The following is a 22,437-nucleotide window of genomic DNA, read 5'->3' on the forward strand; positions in this document are numbered from 1 at the left end:
AGCCATTATTATTCATGTGACATTTGAAACGTCATTTGTGGCTGTCAAAAATACATGTTTTTTTGCTTTATCTATGATTTATGCGACAGGCTAGAATGGGCTAGAACATAAATAAACCACTCACAGTGGTTTATTTATGCCACTCCATGCCACTCACTAGAAACCACGGCTAGAAGCTAAAGCGTCAGCTACACTACTCGCTTCGACGCTTCGACGAAATCCTCGACGAAGTTAGCCGAAGTTCGAAGTGCGTGCCCACACTCGTGCAACTTCGCGAGTAACTCAGTCCAGTCCTTTGACTCGGGCGTATTTACCGACAGCAATCGGAAGTCGGGCGAAGCGAAGCGAAGTTGCCCGAAGCGAAGTGAAGTTCTGCCCACACTATCGTATTCGGTCAACTTCGATCACCTTCGCGAGTAGTGTAGCTGGGCTTTTAAGCTAGAACTAGTCCCGGACAACCGAACACCATAACCGAACACGAAATTATGATTAAAAATAAAGGTAATAATTCTAAAACAGCTCGGTCTTTGAACAATTTACAACCAGCTCTGTACCTACCTTATATTATTTATTACCAAATAAGTACATTTTTATATCTTATATTTTCTAAGTTTTTTTTTTCAGACTCTATGTCCGGGATAAATCTTCCCCACAGGAAAAACCAATTCTTCCACACACTTTTCCACAAATTATCATCTAGTCCAGAGGTTCCCAAACCTTTTTGCCCCGTAGCCCACTTACCATATATTTTTTTCCGTAGACCCCCTGCCTACCGAATATTGAATTTTCGTAAAACTATTAACGTCCCATGTGCTAATCATTTATTTTTTTCGTAAAAAGATTCCCTTCCCTTGCCTGCCCTACAACCGGGTGGCGATATAGTTACTCTGTTTTTGCATTGTGCAGACGGGGGCGCCCTTGTGAGGTATTTCACCAAATGAAAATGGAGTAGGATAAGCAACGGGAATTTCTTTCCGTAGCTGGCCCTACAGAACTGCCCCTTAAGTTCTTTGTTAGTGCTTATTTCGATCAGTTCTTCTTGTCATATGATTTCCGACTTTTCAACATTCTATATCCACAGTCAAAATGTCCTCAAACTTAGTTTTTAAGTCTGTTTGAAGTACATCTAAATGTTGAAAGTCATTATTACTCTGGACGTTTTTCAAAAACAAGTTGGGGAACTAGGAAAATTCGCGGCTTCCAATGCGCAATGTTTTGATTCAATATATTAATTCTAAAGAGAAAATGAACGTAGACTCTTTTTATATACCTCAATAAACAATTTTACGATACATAAACATACAAATATCAAATAAGTAATTTCTCAGTCTATTATTAGTATTACGTAAACTGTGTTATTTGTGTTAGGTGTATTGTGTCATTTACGGAACTCCTAAATATTGAGTTGAGGTAAATGGGGGTCCGCTCGTATGTACTCCCATTTGAATCGTGGTAAGCAAAATGGCGGCAAAGTGGTCGTTTTAGAAGGTAAATTTTGAACTTTTGTTGAATAAAAATGCAGTTATAATACCTTTTTTACCATCTCTCCCGAAGTAAATATTTGTTTCTTGTAGTAATTATGTTGAAAAGAAGTAATTTCAACTTTCACGAAGTAGTTTCCATAATATGTAAATATTAAAAGTGCAGCGGCTTTGTATAGTATTTTTACAAAATTAATTAGTTGATTGAAGTAAATAGACTTATAAAATAGACGATTAAATAGAATGAACACTCGTTGTTTTTACACTTTTTATTGAGAATATTTGGACATTTGATTAATTTTAACAAAATCAAAAAACACACCTATTTTTACAAAATTACTACAAGCGTGCATAAAACCGTAATAACTCTTTGAAAGTTTATGATTTCAATGTACCACTGTGACTATTAAAATTTAAAGTACGTCCCACAAAACATTGAGAAATTTATTAAATTTATGTTAAAAATATTGTCATTTTGGAACAGAAAGCTTGGGAAATAAAATAGTTCCTATCTGAAAATACGTTACGGTAATGGCAACACTGGGAAAACAGCTTCATCATCTGAAACTTCAGTGCGGTAGAAATTTTCAATTGCGATCGTTCTAGAAGTGTTCTGTGCGTGTGAAAATTTGTGATTTACTGTGCAGTTGTCAAAAATATTGTTTCTTTTCGTGCTATTTGAGATACAATAAGGAATAGGAGTCCACCCAGTTTGTGTAACACATATTATGCCATTTAGGAGAACCGTAAGTATTGTTTGCTGTGTACAGTTGATCCATATTTCCTTAACTATTTTTATTTTTCGCTTATCAGTTTCTGAATTAACCCGTTTCTAACATTTGCCCATATTTAACCTTAACAACATAAGTAAATCCGCCTGACTATCGGTAATTAGTTAAATCTACGCTTCCGCTTGCGGGGAAAATGTGTATCTTTCACTTATTGTCGAAAATGTGCTCATAAATGTGTCTAATAATGTAATATCTACATGTTTCATAATGTCAAGATTTTCTTTTTAAATCTCATTGATCACCCGAGCCTCGAAGCTCTCCAAATAAAAAAGAGTTGCACATAAGCTGGAATTGGCAATGTTCCAATTTTTTAGAAATTCATCTCGCATCAGATTAATCTCTGTAAATGTTTCAAATGTGTTTGAATATGGACCGGAAGACTTCACATTATAAAGAATTGTCCATTTTCTCTCGAATGTATTTGAAAATTCCACCAGCTTTGCATTGTAAAATAATACTCCATTTTACCTGAATTTCCAACATTCATTGTACATTACTTATCATTGAAATAATGATTTGTTTCATCTGAACAACATTGTATTTGAAAGTGGAATTTTTTTTCAGTTCATTATACAATTATGTATTGAAAATATCTTTACTCCTGATGAATTGTTTATTTCATTAGAATGTCCCATGTATTGGATTGTAGAAGAGCATCCCCGACACTGTTCACATTTTAAGACTTGTCCATCTTTCGCAGGAAAGAGTGGGAAAGTACTTAACAGCGGAAACTTACCAATTCTGTTGAGTGCGTTTTTGAGTGTTGCCTGTTGTAACTGCCTGTCTGCAAGGTTAGTGTTATTTGTTTACAACCCGTATTGCACCGTTATCCACATTCATACATACATTACACATTATTATTTTTATTTATACCACATGTGTTTTTGACTGCCAACATTGTACCATTCCTTACATTATGAAATTGTACACATTCTATATTAGTTGCAGTATTTGTATCAGTATATTTATAATATACATTTCTCAAAGCAGAGAAAGGCCTAGAAAATTATATTTTAAGATCAGTTATGTAAAATATACTAGATAGTGCACTCTTGCCTTTGAGAAGTCTTTCAAATTTTGACCTCTGATGTAATTTTTGACAATATGAATGTAATCCTGTATCATAGTTGCCGTTTTGATGTCAATATAAATAAAATATAACAACTCACACAATAATAATAATATTCATAGTTTTACATCAGAACTGTACATTTTGTTCAGAGCGAATGAAATAGCCATTACAATTATTTGTTTGGATTTGTGTAATATGACTGGAAATTTTCTAGAACTCTAGGCTTTTCTATGTTTTTGTATTATGATATTATACTTGTATCTACACAACTTTTGATGTATGTTTTGATGCTGGTTGATCCTAGAGTTAATTAACCATAATACCATAAACCCTAATATAACTTGTGCCGGATCTACTTGTTACCAACCAACAAAGTTGTATTAACTTATCAATAGCATATGATTCTTGGAAGCAACTGAAATAGTACAATACTACTTGGGGTTACATTTTCTAAATGACCGTCTACACTCTACATAGTCAATCTTACTTGCACAAAGTCTAAATTGCAAAAGTAAGCATGTACGTTAAGATGGCAAAACGGTATGCTGCGCACATGTATATACTAACTAATTACTTGTTAATTTTGTTTGCAATCAATTTTGCACAATTTTTTTGTGAATGCAAGTCGCTGCGCGTAGACAGTCCTTAATTTACCTATGAACGAAATGTTCATGTAAAACTGGACTAATCTTTTTTTTTAAATAAGCACCATCTGTCTTACACTCTTATTTAATTCAATTCTTAACCTATATAAAAGGAAATATAGATTTACAAACGTATCTGTACAGTCAGGGACATGGCTGCTTTGAATATAAAAACATTAATTATATGAACGAAAAATAATGATATGGTTCTTTTGACTGCCTACAGATAATTTTGTTTTTGTATTGAATTTTTGTGTATATTTTTATCCCATAAAATATATTTATGTTATAATGCTGCTTACTATTACAGATTTGATGTGTTAATTTAGAAATAATAGCTTAAATTAGAACTAACCAATAGTAATGTAGATGGTTTGGTTCTGTAGTTTTAATAGAAAATGTGTATATATTTGGATGGGTGCTATTTTGCTTTTTCGATTAATTAATTATGTCTAAGGGTGTTTGTATTTCTTACATGTCGTTAAATACTGTTCCTACAGGAGAAGAAATTGGTTTTTACAGTTTTCTTATTTTTAACTAGCTGTACCCCGCAGATAGAGAAACAATTTTTGCTTGTTTCTCTATCTTCGTGTTGGTTTTACGTCAAACAGATGGCGCTGTTTTTAAAGTAAAGCATGTTTTTACCTGTCACAGGCGACATCTATATAATAAAGGTATATAAAACACGCACATTTTTGTTTATAGGTACCATTATAGATAATTAATCCACTGAGCAAAAAGATTTGAAAGAAAATTGATTTTGCCAGTTTGCAAAAAGCCTTTCAACTCCTATGACCCAAATAGGCTAATGAAACTGATTATCTGTTCAATAAAGTAATTGAAATTATGTCACACACTGTGATGGTGTATTGACATAATAATATGCAGTTTTCGTCTGTGAGATTCATTCATCTCCGTAGATACTCAGTCTTGATAGTGTTAATCACGATTATTTATCTTCATTGGTATAAAACGACTTGACCCTGACTCTAACCACTGGAAGTTCGATTATAATTTTACCTTCGTCTTCCCTATCTCCTCTTCCTCACCTCTCACTTCTGCCACACGACGTACATCAATTATTGTGGATCTCTTAGTCCCACTGGGTCTGGGCAGTTGAATCTTTTGGGGAGTATTAATATAAAAACCTATCATTATGTGCATCTGTGAGAAAAGAGTAAATGGAGATTACAACGGATCTATCAGCTGTATGCTTTGAATATAACCTTGCGAAACTGTTGCCTCGTTCAAGTTCCAAAGGTGTAAATACATTTGTATTAATATACGTTTATTATAAAATTCATGAAATCCAAATACTAAAGAAATAAACCAGAAGTATGTTGTGGGTAGTTCAGTTCACCCGAAGTAAGGGCGATTTTTCCTTAATTATCAAACAAATTTAAATTTATCAAACATTTTCAAGTATTGAAATTCTTGAACAAATAAACAATTTATTTTTATTTTACATTAACTCCACCCAGTAGGCCCCGAGGAAAGTAATTTCCCCCGGGACATAAGTCATCTTGGGGGATGCTGTGTTGAAAGGAAGGAATGAACCTGGGTTTTGAAGAGACCCATGTTGTAGAGGAAACACAGTCCTGGAGCACAGATTTAATGTAAATCGGTGACAGTTCAGTATAATAGATTACACTATCAGTACGGGTTGTTTCACAGAATTTGAACAATTTGTCAAATTTCAAAGTTGATTTTCAAGTTCTGTCACGATTTCAGTTTTGTGAAGCAACTGGCCAATAGTCATATAATAATAGAACTTGAATAAAACTTTCACAGAACTTATAAATCAACTTTGAAATTTGATGAATTTTTCAAATTCTGTGAAACAACCCGTCCTTAGAAATGATCTATTCACTGTTAATTTTTAAGTTTTTACAACTTCTATAGATGAGAGTTCTTCTGGTCTGCCAAGCACAGTCCATGTGGAAATAAAATAACTTCTATAGATGAGAGTGATTCTGGTCTGCCAAGCACAATCTATAAGGAAATGAAATAACTTCTACAGATGAGAGTGATTCTGGTCTGCCAAGCACAGTCTATATGGAAATATAATAACTTATATAGATGAGAGTTCTTCTGGTCTGCCAAGCACAGTCCATCCGGAAATAAAATAACTTTTATAGATGAGAGTGATTGTGGTCTGCCAAGCACAGTGTATATGGAAATAAAATAACTTCTATAGATGAGAGTGATTCTGGTCTGCAAAGCACAGTCTATATGGAAATAAAATAAACTTCTATAGATGAGAGTGATTCTGGTCTGCCAAGCACAGTCCATATGGAAAGAAAATAAAATATTGATTTTCTCTGTTATAAAACAGCATAATTCACAACATTTTCTAATTCGCTGCCAAATTATCCTTGGAACCAATTATTACCAACAAACAATATTAATTCAGTGAAACAATTCCTACGCTAAGAGTATTATTCTTGGAAGATATAAAACCTGGCGGTAGTTTCACAATCTGCAAACTTGTATTCTAGCTGCACTGCCGCTGAACTATTTATATAACACTGCACACTGCATTTTACACTGGACAGAATGACTGGACGTTAAAATGTTATTATTGTTGTGGTTCCTTGTTTATCCACAATGGATGTATTGCAGTGGGATATGGAACTGGCAGAGGAAATATGAAAGTAGATTGAAAGCTGTAGCTGTGAGATCCCTGAGACGTATGTGGTAAAACCGAAATTCAAAGAGTGCAAGGCTGATGTCTGTGTAATGAATAATATTAAGAAAGGGGCGCTTGAACGAAGACATGAGCGCCAGGAGAATAATATACCTTGGCAAATATTTTTCAAATGATAAATGTTGTTTCATGGAATTATTTAAAAATTTTCGGGAGTAATTTTTTTAATGCAAACTGAAAGCGCGGAATTCTTTCCTTCTAACACTGTTTAAATAAAATTTCTCACCTTAAGAGGAAGCTACAAGCCAAACATGTGTATATTCTTGTAATACCTTATATTGTAGGTAATAAATAGGCATTAAAATCGCTTGACAAACGGAGTCTACAAACGTTCGATTTCAAGCACAAAACTGGTTTTTATTTATTTGGTAATTTATTTTATAAGAAAGCAAAAAAGTTAATCAAGTGAAACTGTCACAGATAATCTTAGCTACAGTACTGTATTTTTTAAAAGTTGCTGTTTTACGCGTTCATACATTTCTATTGAAAAAATATTTTTTTTTTGTATTTTACATTTATACTTTTTATTGAGAAATTTTTTTATTTTCTAAAATTGTATTCATAATGTAGACCAATTTGTTGTAAAGATTAATCAAAATAGTGATATTGCATTAAGCTTCGCCTTAATACAAATGGAGATAGCATAACTTTTATGAGATCTTGTCAGTCAATATATCTCCTAAAACACTCTACGGTTGTTTGTGTTCTGAAAAAAATATCTCCCAAAATTGCCCAAGAGCTTAAAATAATAACACGACCTCTGTTGTTTTGTATTTGTGAAAATGCATTATAATAGTATATTGCGGTGCATCGGGTGTTTCGTGCAAATAGTTTGGCTAAGAACTCTAGTAGTTGGGCCGTAATTTACGGCCTGTCTGTGTTTACAGCGTTTTGAAATAAACCCACGTGTGAAAGTGTAGCCCTCGCTGGCCGATATTATATTAGCAATTCTCGGGAAACGCGACCATCAATTACTGGAAAATCGCGCCAGTGCTATTGCCGACTTGTGAATGTGCTAACTATTTCAAAGAATATTATTCTGATAATAGTGATTTAATAAATTACAAACAGACAATCGCACTTGTACTATTAACGGCCAAATTCGTATTTTTCTTCTTCTTTCGTATGGTGGGGGGAACATCTATGCCCCAAATTCGTATGAATATCGCATAAGAGTCCCAAGGGCTTCCTGCTAACTAACCGGTCCCACTGAGATTGTGGCATCCACAAATGTCGTGTGGCTGAATGGTGTTGGGAGGGGAAATAGATGCGGGAGAGGAAGATAGAGAAGTACCTACATGGCTAATCAGATCTGGTCACTAAACGCGGTTACAGCCATTTCAAGCAATAACTATCACGTACATGCATATTAGAACGTCAATGTTAATCGAAAAACGTACTTTCAACTAACTAAAAGGTAGGCAAACAAAATGAACCGCCACATAGCTCTTGTCTTGGCCTGCACTCCTCGCTTTATCCACATTCACACATCATCTCGTACAGACATGACCCAAGTTGAAAAAAAAGTTTTTACAGGAGGCACTGAAGGGAAAAAAAAATCCCCCAGGACCAGACTGTGTGAAGGGTCTTTTGAAGAGATGTGATGAACATAGTGGTAGATACTCTCAGTATCGCACTGGTGAATGACCGCTATTCACAACCGAAATGCTGCTTGTAATGGCTTTAGCCGTGTTTAGTTATCAGATCTGATTAGCCATGTAGGTACTTCCCTGCCTTCGTCTTCCAAATATTTAGTGAACCTGTTTCTTGAACAGACCCTTGCCAAGAAGGAGGGAGGAAACATTGTAACATGTTTCCACTCTCCTACTATAGGTTCATTCTTTCCTATCCTTAAATAGGTCGTCCACACACGGAGAAAACTGATCTTGTTAAAAAAAGTGATAGAATGCCAATTTACTGATAAAATATTAGTCATTCACAATATATATATAGAGAACATGTGTTCTATTCCTAATAAAGATGACGGAATGCGACAATATCAGTATGTCAATATCAATATTGGTATGAATGGTTCCGCCGTCCTCATAAAACATTCGCTTTTAACTGACACTTTGTTAGGAACTCTGTCAATTCATTCGTTGGCCTGAGGTCCTGTTTTTAACACTTTCAATACCAGAGTTCCTCCTGTGGAACATGAAGAAAAAAATAATATCTCTTGATTTTATGAAACAAATCGCCGCGTATTTTACGAATCGCTTGTGAAGGATATTCTGCATGGCATCTATTTTTCTGCTAGATTGTAACCTTTATTCCAGCGACAAATATTGTAAATTTAATGACAGATTCCGGTTTGGCTGTTTGGCTCGGACTGTGATCCATTATTATTTTGATGTTATCTTCATATTTATGCATTTTACACTGTAAATTAATATTTATTAAAATTAAACAAATTTGTAATTCAAATCAAAATGCGAATGGTGCAGAAGTCGGGGACACCCGAGGAAGACACGGCACGATCAAGTGAATCAGATAGTTGAGTCGGGCCATGTCAAGAGTCCGAATAATGGAAGAGTATGTATGAGACAATGTATGAATGTGAATGAGTCCGTCCTCTCTGCCTACCCCTGCGGAGAAACGGCGTGATGGTTAGTTGAACTTTTTTTCTTACTAGTAAAAAAATAACCCTTTGAGGCGTAAACATAATAAAATTCAAAATTAGTAAGCTAAAAAATATTTGGAAACAAAAGTGTGGTGCTGAAAGGGTTAACAGGAAAACGAATAATTTGATTTTTTAATAAATTAACGGTATTTTATATCAGTAAGTTTTCTCCGTACACAACTTACCCAAAGGTGATATAGATTTACTATCATCAATAATGGACGGGCTAGCTCCCATTTTGGCATCAATTTTAATACGTAGAGCTGGGTCCAGACATGTTCTTTTGTCCGTACCGTACCTCCGTTTCGTACCAGCGTCGCGATCCAAAAACTCTGGACGCATCATCTTTTGTCCGTACCGTACCTCCGTTTCGTATCCGCGTCGCGATCAAGAGCCCGTATCTCCGTAACGTCGCTGCGATCATCGCGTGTCCATTTCCTCCCACCATGTCGTCGACTGCGGAAGTGTTTGAGAATTTGACGATTGCTTGCGCGTCCTTCATTGTTATTCACAATAATATAACGAAAAAAAAAACAAAAAAGGCGACGTTGGTGGGAGTTAGAATTGTTCAAAAACAGAGAAAGATGTAAGACGCCGCGAACACGTCCAGACTGGCGCAGACCCGTACCGTATCGCCTTTGAACGGGCCGAAAAACCGACTCGCGATGGATCGGAGCGTACCTCTATCCGTATCGAGATGCCGTACCACCGTACCGTACCGAACGGGCGTCCAAACTAGCGTTCTTGATCGCGACGCTGGTACGAAACGGAGGTACGGTACGGACAAAAGAACATGTCTGGACCGAGCTTAGTGTGTGCGTGTTTTGTTGCAGCCAGTGGCCCGGGGTGTTATGCACTTTTTGTTCCACTAGCTTACGCCAATATTACGCTTATTTCTGCACGTATCTCGATCTTAAAATCAGTCATGGGCATGATCGTAACTTCTCGATCTTTCAAATCAGAAACATAATGATCATGTTATCAATTCAACACAGATACAACAAAAATATTTAGTTTTCCTTTGTTTTCGAGTTTAATGATTTTTATTATTATTTAAATGACTTTGCTAGTTGTTGATTTTTTTTTTAAATGTAAAATAATAATATAATGTTATATTGCGGATGTTTTGTTTTATTTTTATTTTTTAACGTTTGGTGATTATTTCTAAGTTCCAAATCATACGATGAAAATTACGTTGTGAGGTTTCAATAGTTTCGTGAACCTTAAAATTCTAGGCTGACAAAGCTGTACAAATTTCACGACGCCAAAGCTCACCTTTCTAGTTTTTGCTGCTTTATAGTTGAGATTTCATTCAAAATGAACCGGTTTACTTATTAAACACACTAATTTCTGCTGTCGGTGCATAGTGCTAAAAATTATCCAAGTTCAATGAATTTTTATTTTTCAAAATTGGAAAGTATAAATCGTCAGACGAGCAATAAAGTGGGTACAATATTTATTTATTAATCATTCTTTATTTGATATGTGTGTTTATTGTGTTTAAATGTTTGACAGATGCTTAGAGGAATTAATAGTAGGATACGTTACAGAGATAACGCGCATGGTTTCACTGAACTTGGTCCAGTGGAGATACTTTAGCGGCCCGTTCATAATAAGTGCTGTCAAATGTCATATAGGGTTTCCGGGGGTAAAATCCACTAACTTCGTGAGGGTGATTCGAGGTTTCAATAACTTTTATTTTATTCGCAAAGGATCTGATAATTTAATGTATCTAGCAGTGTTTATCTTTAACAAAACTGGTTAATGTAGTGTGTCTTTATCTATGTGCATTTATTAAGACTTATCTGAAAGAACATCTTTATTAAGTGCGCGTTTTCTCCAAAGACTTTCTTTTAACATCGCGTTTATATGTGAGTAATTTTAATTACTGTGACAATGTCTGGCTTAACAACGAAGAATGGGCAAGACATTCATTATGTTTACGGGCTACATGATGTAAATACACATGGAAAGTAGACATTTTGAAAATTCGTTTAATTAGTCAAAAGCAGTGGCATTAGTAAGTGATTAATAGTGAAATAATTTTATCGTTCAAAGTGTTACTACACCTTGTTAATTTTAGTACAGTTCTCCTTTGAATTTGGTTTAAAACATACGAATTGTAGCATAATTGTAAATTTAAAACACTGCCTAAAGTCATTGTTTACTTGCGGTTTCAATGGATACGGGCCGATCACAACGTTTCCACCTAGTTCTTGGCAAGCTCATAGCGAATTTATCTGGTAAGTTTGTCCTCACACTAAGGAATTTTAGTAGTATGTCTTTTTGTATGGGAAAAAAAGTTGAAATTTCGGTTAAAAAGTTATTTATCTATTTTATTCCTACCATCATGTAGAATCACCTCCCAAAGTTAGTGTACTTTACCCCCGGACACAATAGGTAAATTTCTTCTTTTGAAAGACTGGTGATCCCGAGGCAAATATTTGTTTATAAATACTTTCAGCTTTACAAATTCTACAATTATGTTATCCCGCGATTTTTCACGGGTTAGCGCTAGTACAATATAATATTATTGCTTTTGAAATTATCTAGTTTTAATATAATATATGGTATGCTTCATGACCCACCTCCTTTGTTTCAATTATCTATGGTCAGAATAATGTCGTGCTAACCTCAGCATCTCCAAGAACACAACTGAACCGTAACTACCAGCACCTTCAGACTTCTCTGCTTTGATTCATGTCATTGCTAAATGTTCCTTATAAGCAGCTTATTATTGCGGGGCAGTTGGACCTTATCCAACCCTTTGGAGTCATCAGAAGTCGCCACACGAAACTGCGCTCCTTCTGTGAAACATCTCTTGGCATCCGACTTTATGATTCATTGTTATCATCTCTAATGGACCTGTTAAATTTAAATGATGTTGCTATTTTAATTTGTCACGCTTTATCGGAACTGCGATTATTTGTTTCATCTCGTTGGTTATATTGAATTTGCTTCTGGTTAAACGTAAGGTCCGGTATAATCTACGCGTTCATAGATGGCGTTAATTTGATTATTTAATTAAAATACACTTTTTCAAGTTATGCTTTACAATATTAATGACATATTTGTGTGCGCCCCGCAACTTACTTACATATCACAAGAATAGATATATTTTTGGGCATAGAATAAAGAAGAAAACTAGAAATGCCTTCCATACACATTTGAACGTAAAGAAAAGTACCACTGACTTAGTACCTACATTTTGGTTCTAGAGCATTTTGCAAGCGATCTGTCTCTCTTACACTTGCCTTAAGGCGATGCCATACGTAGTAATGCAAAATCATGTGTTTTTGGTTTGAAAATTTGGTCGCCTAGAAATGTTTCAGATGCTTTAATTAAATACTGCGAGTAGAATACATCTTGGCCTTTGAAACAATTGAGTATTTTTTAGATAAGTCTTTTTATAAGCCCAGAAAAAAATAATGCAAAGGCCTATGAAAACTGCTTTAAAGTTCAAAATCTCCACTTACGAACCCATTTTCGGTTATGATTTTATTGTGTAATGTGGCAAATTAAGTTATTTATAAAATGATCGAAAAAAAATTCAATATTTATGCCTGAACATCCACAAAATAAAATAAAAGGCACTTTTTGGCCATGTTTTTTTCTTGCATAAATCAAAACAGGCGGATGGTGTTAAGCGGGAATTTAAACCTTATCGCCATCTACGTAAGGGTTGTTATTGATAGCGGCTCAATTTAAAATATTACACGTCGTAGTGCATCCCCTTAACAGTGTCGCAAGGTAGGGAACAGTCTTTGTTTTTGGTCGAACTGTAGTCGTTGGCTGACTGGTTGGTTGTGTTTCTTAGTTCGGGCAACTATTAATAGATGTCGGCACCTGTCGTGACCGACGCGGGTATTCCCCCTTAGTCTCATTGCCTCTGTCACACTCGCTGCAGTCAGGAAATAACAGAGATGCCATCACATCTAGATTTGCTAATTCAGAGATGAAGCTGTTCATTTGTTTCACTGGTTCCATGGCAACTCAGGACAATGACAATTCAACACAATTTTGAAGAGTCATGCAAACGGCATGTAAATCTAACGTAATCTATTTAAAGTTAAGTGCAACGTACGTTATAGTCTACGCGTTCGTATGTGGCGTTAATTGAATTATTTTATTGAAATAGACTTTTTTCAAGTTATTCTTTAAAATATTACCTACTTTATATTTTAAATAGTTAAAAGGCATACAAATACAATATAGTATCGGTGATTTAATCCAATATTGTATTTGTATGTCTCTCTTGAAAGAATAGAGTTTTTCTGTAAAGATTTTAAATACTATACCATTTTTGGTTTTTTTCTCAAAAACATTTTCCGTGATAGCTGTATTACCAGCCAATAACGTTTTCTACACCATAATGACGTTCGCCAGTTCGAACCGTTTCGGAATTTACTCTATACAGTTATTTTTATAATCAATGATTATGAATGAAAACACATTTTTATTAGAATTACCCACATATTGTTTTGCAATGATCGGAAAAATAAATTTGTGATTTTCCAAAATTTTTGTCGGTTAACAATAAGATGATCGAGCTCGGTTCGGTATGAAAACAAAAAACCCTATTTAAATATTAAGCACGATTTAAAAAAAAAACATGAAATCTTTTTAAATAATTTGTAAACCGCATTAATGACCCCTATGCGAGTATACGCTGTTGATTTATATGACTTAAACCATAATATTTTTCACTCAACTTCCTTGTCGTCTCTCAGTGTATGATGTAATTGTTTCATCTTCATTAATACGACGCTCCTTCATCGCCAGTATGTAGTAAATGCAAGTTAGTCTCTTGGTGTTGAGACCGAGATGAGTGCAGCGCGTTGCAGCCAGGAAGTGCACTTTAAACCCGGGTTCAATCGGTCGCAGTCGCCTGGAGATGCAAATAATAACACCGCATGACATAATATCCACCAGATGACCGCACCGCTGCGTTTGTTCAATGGATGCTGTGCCACCACTGAAGAAACGAATCCCTAGAAGTGTGCTATGGGCTTGTGTGTATGTCCAAATTAATTTAATTTTTTTATTACTTTCAATGAAATCGACCAAATAATTCTTGAGCAGATTTTTTTTAACATTTTCCACAACTTAACCGAGGAAAATAATTTCCCTTGTGGTCTATGTTATTATATGCAGTGAATGTGACAATGTAATTTAGTTAATTTTATTTTTTGGGGATGCTGTAATCGCTTGTGCGTCAGCCTTGCCTGTCGGCAAGGTAAAACCATGCTTTCTTTTGCGGTATTATTTACTTTAAAAAATGCTCTTAGCGTACTTGAAAAATCGTATTCGATTGTCAACAAAATAATCTTCCACGCTTCCTGGCGTTGCAAGTATTAAATCGTAAGTTGCAGTACTAATAATATTCGATTTTTTGTTGATTTTATCGAAACAAATACTTGACAAAACTTTTAACATTGGCGACCATAAACTAAATACGAATAATACGTCAATGTTGGCGACACAAAAAATGATCAAAAATACACGTTCACTTTTGTAAAAACAATGCAAGTTGCGAATTTATCATTTAGACAAACTATGCAGTCTACAAATAAAAGTCATGCAGCTACTAATCGTAATAGACAATTTAATTACTAACGGAGCGTTCCCTCATCGTCGATTCTATGATCTATGGCCCGGTATATCAGTTAGTCCGTATCCTCAGTACGACATTCCTCGCTCAAATTTAAGCGAGCTTAGTCTGCGACTCAAGCCTTGGTAAGCGGCAGAATAGTTTAATTTTTTAGACGCCGAGGAGCTAGCAGTCACATATCAAACTTGACGTTTACCCAAATAATTTCATACTCCCATCTCACCGAAATCTACGCAAATTGTCTAATTTTATCAGTATGGACTATTACATTCATCGAGAAATATCGATGTTATCTCAAATCTCTAAATCTTATAAAATAAAGTCGCTATCCGCGTCTGTCTGTTTGTTCGCTTAGTTCTTCTAAACTACGCAACGGATTTTGATAGTTTTTTTTTCACTATCATATTATATTTATAGAAAGTAGAGGAAAGTCGATGTTTTGTAATCAAGTCGTAAATAAAAAAAAATCGGGTGCTTCATTGCTAACGCTGGATAAACCTTATGAGATGTATCAAAATAATATACTACGGAATTGTGTATCTTAGAAAGGCCTACAGAAAAGTCCGCAATGACATATGTCTATCTCCTAAGAATAACTATCAGCAACGCTGGGTACACGTCAGATGGTTAATTGATAATCAATTAAAAATATAATAAAAACACATAAATTTGTTTTTGACCACTATTGTTTTATTTTCACTCTACCGGTTTCGGAAGAACCCTTCCTTCGTCAGGAGAATATTAGTCCTCCTCACTAGAGGGTCCTGTGCCGAGGCGGACTAAAATTATTTAAATATGGTTTATTTGTCTTCTATGTCGTTTTTAGTGTCTTCTATGTCGTTTTTAGTGTCTTCTATATCGTTTTTAGTGTTTTCATTAGGGTTTTTTCATTGACCTCTTTCAGCCATATTTTTATTAATGATTTGTATTCATTAGGATTTTTTTATTAGTTTTATGTCTTGGGGAAGGATGTTATGGAGTTTTGTTGCAAAGTGTATCCACATATCCATGTGTTTGGTCATTATGTAAGGTAACTCCACAATTCAATCAGTCAACCTGCTGTCCACTGCAGCGGAGCATTGTGTGATGAGTGTGAAGCAATTAACTCGCTCTTGAGTTACGTTCATCAGTCAAATACTTTTAATGCTATTTACATCATTATCCATAATGTTACATCTCGATATTATTTGTACAAGGTAAAACTGGACGTACCCGACAGACACCAGTTATTCCTGAGCTTATTTGGAGTAAAACATGTAAATGTCATTCTAGTCTCCAATGAAATTTATTTCTTTCACATGTCGCCACTGGTTACAACTGTAAAGCAGTCTAGTAAAGATCCGCCCCGACTTATTTTTTTCATGCCAATTACCATGTGTACTCGTATTATGGAAACTTTATCGGGACCCATATATCGTCGCTGTTAAATCAAACCGGCATATGTGCAAAAATGGAGCTTTTGAGTTATTGGTGTCAAAAAATTTTTTTTTTCCCTTCTATACTTATGTCGAACCGGCATGTCGTATAGTTGAATAAAAATCTGTCGGATGGCGTTGGGCCGGTATGCATTTACGCGGGAATCGCCACTTTTTTTAGCAGAAGACAGACCTATTCCGCAATACGCCAGTTGCTTCAAAACTTTCAAGGGGGAAATGCGTCCATCATGTAAGTAAAGTGAATTATCTCACAATAGTACATTTTTATTATTACCCAGATATGACTTATTGGCAGATAATCCGGTTTGCACTTAACAAAAGCGTTTATAGCAGCCTCAACTAAAACAAACCGGCATATATGCCAAAATGTCTGACCCGGGTAAAATTTCTCCCGGTTAAAAAAATAAATTAAAATAGGCAAATTTAATTAAAAAAACTTGAGCAAACTGAAAAATGCGAAACTGCGGTGAGGAATACGAGTCTAAAACCCGTGGAAGAGTGAACCAACACAGAGCTGACTGTCCAATAGACGTTGTCTTTTACAACTATAATTGTTGTGGACAACAAAAAAAATAACTTTATGATGGCAATGTACAAATATGCTGTTACAACATTAAAAAACATAAAATATATCACTCACAATTTTTTAGTAAAGGGCCACAACCAAAACAAGGTGGATTCGGCTCACTCAACCATTGAAAAATAAGTTAAAAGAGCACTCCGAAGCGGACCGATATACTTACCTTCCCAATACGCTATGGCCATGAAAACGGCAAAGAAAAGTGGCAAGCCTTACCTGGTTCATGAGTTGAGTCATGAGGACTTTTTGATATAAAAGCTCTGAAGGACCCCCAGGTAATTTTACCCATTTTGGACATTCGAATGTTTAAATTAATTAAAGACGACGGCAACTTTTACTTCAAAACATCCTACGGATCACATGCCTGGGAGGAGGCGAAGAAAAGGAATAAACGGGGCAATGGGAGCGTGAATCCTGTTCTGATGCAAGCTTATTCCAAGAGACCATTGATGAGAAGAAGAAAAATGGTATCCTAAAGTTAGTTACCGCCGGGATAATACCGTCAATTTATTCAGATTTCCATAAACGATTGGGAAACTTTGAATTTACCAGCAAAGGGAAGAGCAGTTTTATGTTAATTGTTTATAAAAAAATTGTGAAGTAATAAATTATTTATTCATTGACAATATTATCTTTTTTTTATACCTAAAACAGGTTCCTAAAGAAGAAGCCACTATGACACAAAAGCAAATATTACACTGATTTTAAAGCCATACTGGCATATCTGCATTTTACTCTTAATTTAAGCAATTTTCGATTTATTTTCAACCACTACTTCAATAAGCAGTATTCGTCTAAATTTTATTCATTCATAAGGTGGCTTTGAGGTGAACCAAACGGACGTTAAAAGGAAAATATCATATGCGAAATCTTTAAAGCGCTCTGGTTAAAAACTAGCATTTTGCAGATATGCCGGTTTGAGTTCACAGCGACGATATTATGAAATATCTTTGCTTTACATAATCATTATTTTCACACTTACGGTTTCATACAGATAGTTAGTTGCCATTACGTCGCTCTAGTTCGTTTTTGTCCCACAGACCAAAACGTAAATCGGGAGAAATAGGGCTTCAAAGTTTTTTTTACGAAAAACGCATATACAATGAAATTAGCTCATTCTAAGCTCACTAAAATAATTTAAAGTAATATAAATGATTGTTTTTGATTAAAATTCGTTCCAATTGTTTAAATTTACGCAGAAAACACGTTTTTAATTTGGATGTAGGACAAAGTGTCGGATGAACACGCTAGGAATGTTGTTTAATTTTGGTGGAATTAAGACAAACAGCGTCTTGAAAACACATTAAAAATATGTTTTAATTTTTTTTTCATTTGTATCGTAACAACTGCATACTTAACTCAATTTCTCCAAAAATGGTCTGTTGGACAAAAACGAACTAGAGCGACGATTAGAGAAGAACTAATATTTTGGGAAGGTACTAAGTCGTCAAAAACCTTGAACATGAACCATTGTCCACGTGAAAGCTTCTGGCATTTGCCGTCGCCGTTGCTTTCAGCAAAAATCTTCAGAATTTCACAAAAACAGACAATGCAACGGTAAGGTGTGACAAGATACCGCTTGGTACAAGCGTTCTTGACAGTGGTGAAACGCAAAAGACATATGTTTTGTTGAAATTGTCAACAACATTTTTTAGAAATCGTTGGCTGGTCTGTCGAGTACATCCTGTCCTGTCACGGCACTTGATTTTAGGATCTACCGCGCGCCTCAAGCATCTCATTTCTATCGTATTCAGTTTGTTTTCGTCTATCCACCACTTTCATGGTTTTCTGTCATGCATTAGTATTATACCTCCATTGTGAACTACTAGTCTTGCAGCGTGCATTCCTGCATTGTTTGTATTATCGGCATCCATCGTTCAGCCATCATGCGCAACTGAGAAGCTTATCAGGGCGGCAGCGTCACTAGGGTCAGTCAAACTATATCCTAATCGTAATTATTCATAGCTGAATTTGGGTGTAAGTCAGAAGAATTCTGAATTGGGCCGACTAGTTATCGGTACAGATCATTTTGTTCCTAGCTTGCCAATCGCATTGTTCCATTGATCGATTACCATGTTAACACGTTATTTATTGATTACTCTGGCCTTTCTAACCACTCCGGCTGTACCCACGCCAGTTTAGATCTCGAAGCCGTTACTTGACCGTTTCAACGATTTCTAAAAGTCAACAACGTTTGGATCATTGTCACTGCGAAACTAAATCCGACAACTTATCTCAGAACAATTTAAACAATTACCGAGCACTCAATTTAAATCGGTCATTACTTTCGATTTGTTCCTGAAGTCCCGGGAAGACCGGAAAACGCAATTAATTTAAGTAATTATTTTTATACTGAAATACCGGTTAGAGGATTGATATCGCCTCAACATTCATAAACACACTTCTGTACAAACTACACATCTGCTTTGATGATGTATACGGTAATAACGCTGACTCCATAAGGAGGAAGCGCATCGCGGCATAATAACCCGAAAAATAATCACAATATGTTAATTAGCTTTTTATTTAGAGAATACCATACCATAGTTGAAATGGTCTAAAATCTCTAATTTCTTTCCGGCTTCTGGTACAAGAAGTGACAGTTTTCTTACCAATTACCTAAAAAATAATAGTGTGTTTTCTAATTTTAATTTTATCCTTATCTTATAAGGTTTAGCCAGCGTTAGCAATGTAAGCGCCCGAAAATATTTTTTTACAAATTGATTACAAAAAAACGACTTTTCTCCTACTTTATACAAATATAATGTGCTTGCATTATATGTATAAACCTTCCGGGAGAAATTCTTTAAATGATGATGAAAACCCTATCAAAATCCGTTGCTTAGTTTAGAAGAACTAAGCGCACAAACGGACAGACGCGGATAGCGACGTTATTTTATACTATTTAGAGATGTAGCACATTTAAAATACCTCGGAAGCATTACGAAATTCCATGCTATATTCAACGCGTCATCGGGACTTGTAGGCAAATATTTAAATGCCTAAGGGTTAAAAGTGATTCACTCTCCGTGACTCAGTCTCATAGCCCTTCTCACGCAATTCATCATACCTCCCGCATTCCCTAGTCTGAGGTCTGAACCTCCTCAAGCTGGACTCGGGACCATCGACAACTGGATATTTACGAGCTCGGATTGCGGTCCCCTCGCCCTGCTCGGCTCTAACCAATTCGCCCTGCATTGTAGATTGCATTCGTCATCACGTCATCAGTTAACACCTAGGCATTTAATTTATGAAATACCAGGTCGTAAAGATAATAGATTCATTCCCATGAACGCGTTCAATTGATAACTGACATTTGATTTTGATTTAGTCCTGAAATTTGTGTTTGTATATATGTATGTATGTTCTCGTAAATTATCGAGGTACCCACCCCAAAAGATTTTTCTTCAATTTTCATCTTTTACCATCTGATGTTCAAAGTCGCTGAAGAGTTATACCTATAGAACCATATTACGGGCGTGTCCGTGTGCCTGAAGTGAGCTCAATATGTTAATTTTATTATGAAATTTATTTCATCCTTGGAGGGTTGTGTGGAGGGTTTTTTGAGGTGAGAAAGGAGTGAACATGGGTTTTGAAGAGACTTATGCTATAGGAGGGAGAAAACGACAGATGCTGCCAAATAGTTCCGCAGCCGAGCTGTTGAATCCGTGAAAGAATCGTGTAAAAAAGACTCTCATGTGACAAATGTCAACCGTATACAATTGTATTGGCACGCGTTTGGCGTATATCCCGACTATGCACCGGTGTTGAAGGGATCAATGACGCTAGTTTTTCGAAGCATCATCCATTGAAATACCGGTAGAACAAGAATGAATGCTGTGCCCTAAAGATTGCAATTCGATTGTTAAGATTGTTAGGCCTTCTAGGGATTTTCGTTTCAATATTTAAAGTATTTATTTATCTTGGTAAAGATATCCCCCAGCGAAAGAGACAATTTTTTGAGTTGTGCACGAATTGGTCGGTTTTATTATGTATTTATTTCAAACCTCTGCCAAAATATGTATAAAAAAATAGAATTGCGTGAAATTCCAACGTCGTCGTTATTTTAGATTTGTTTACAAAACATGTTATTCAGTGTTACCTTTGTACAATTCACGTGCAACGATTTTGCAATGTAACGATGGAAATTTTAGTGTTTTTTCATTCTTACACGTTTTCGCTGCTGTCGAGACCGTAATAAATGAAGCCAATGAAAGTCATACTTTTTCATTTATGAGTTAACTGTGCAATCTGTAAGTCATAGTTTTATTGTGCATTTACAAACTGGGCGAAAACGATGCGATGTAACTATTACTCTGAGAGGGATACGATTTAGCTGGTCGGATGTTGCCATATGTGGCACGAAGCCATTACTATGAGAAGGATACGATTTAGCTGGTCAAGAAGGATACTGCTACATGTGACACGTAGCTATTGCTATGAGAGGGATACGATTTAACTGATCAAGAAGGATACTGCTACATGTGACACGTAGCTATTGCTATGAGAGGGATACGATTTAACTGATCAAGAAGGATACTGCTACATGTGGCACGTAGCTATTGCTATGAGAGGGATACGATTTAACTGATCAAGAAGGATACTGCTACATGTGACACGTAGCTATTGCTATGAGAGGGATACGATTTAACTGATCAAGAAGGATACTGCTACATGTGGCACGTAGCTATTGCTATGAGAGGGATACGATTTAGCTGATCAAGAAGGATACTGCTACATGTGACACGTAGCTATTGCTATGAGAGGGATACGATTTAACTGATCAAGAAGGATACTGCTACATGTGGCACGTAGTTATTGCTATGAGAGGGATACGATTTAGCTGATCAAGAAGGATACTGCTACATGTGGCACGTAGCTATTGCTATGAGAGGGATACGATTTAACTGATCAAGAAGGATACTGCTACATGTGACACGTAGCTATTGCTATGAGAGGGATACGATTTAACTGATCAAGAAGGATACTGCTACATGTGGCACGTAGCTATTGCTATGAGAGGGATACGATTTAACTGACAAAAAATACTGCTGCACGTGGCATGAAGCTATTGCTCTGATATAAAATTTATTTTTAAATGTGTTAAGAAATAAGGCCGTTCCAATTTATATGGCTAAATACAATTTTGCTGCAATACCTCCTGAGAATACCACCCTGAGTAACCTCGTCTATCACATCCTGTGATCTAGGAGGTTTTGATACCACCATTTTTTTCTAGCCTAACCCCATGGTTCGCAAATTCTCACTACGGCGAGTAAGCGTTTAAAATTGAAAACGAAATATTTTGAACTTACATTTTCAATCAATGTATCTATTTTTTAATTCTAAAAATAATCTTCACATCCCAATCGAATCCTATGTGACCATTGTTTTCCCAGAATATACTGCAGAAAAAGCTTAAGAGACATTATATTATGTTACATAGGATAGTTCTGAATTTAAAAGCACTGGCTCAATACTATCCTAATTCCACA

General features: G+C 35.6%; 1 protein-coding gene across 1 annotated transcript in view; it reads left to right on the top strand.

Moving 5' to 3' along the window:
* Positions 1–2,059: 2,059 nt before the first annotated feature.
* Positions 2,060–22,437, top strand: part of LOC149419137 (BAG domain-containing protein Samui-like) — a 61,802-nt gene continuing 41,424 nt past the window's right edge. Inside the window, exon 1 of the mRNA XM_089638123.1 lies at positions 2,060–2,227. Coding sequence (XP_089494249.1) covers positions 2,210–2,227 — 18 coding nt within the window. The 5' untranslated portion in view covers positions 2,060–2,209. The remainder of the gene's footprint in view (positions 2,228–22,437) is intronic.

Source organism: Hesperophylax consimilis, chromosome 12, assembly GCF_061612785.1.
Source record: "Hesperophylax consimilis isolate HC1 chromosome 12, BYU_Hcon_1.0, whole genome shotgun sequence".
NCBI lineage: Eukaryota > Metazoa > Arthropoda > Insecta > Trichoptera > Limnephilidae > Hesperophylax > Hesperophylax consimilis.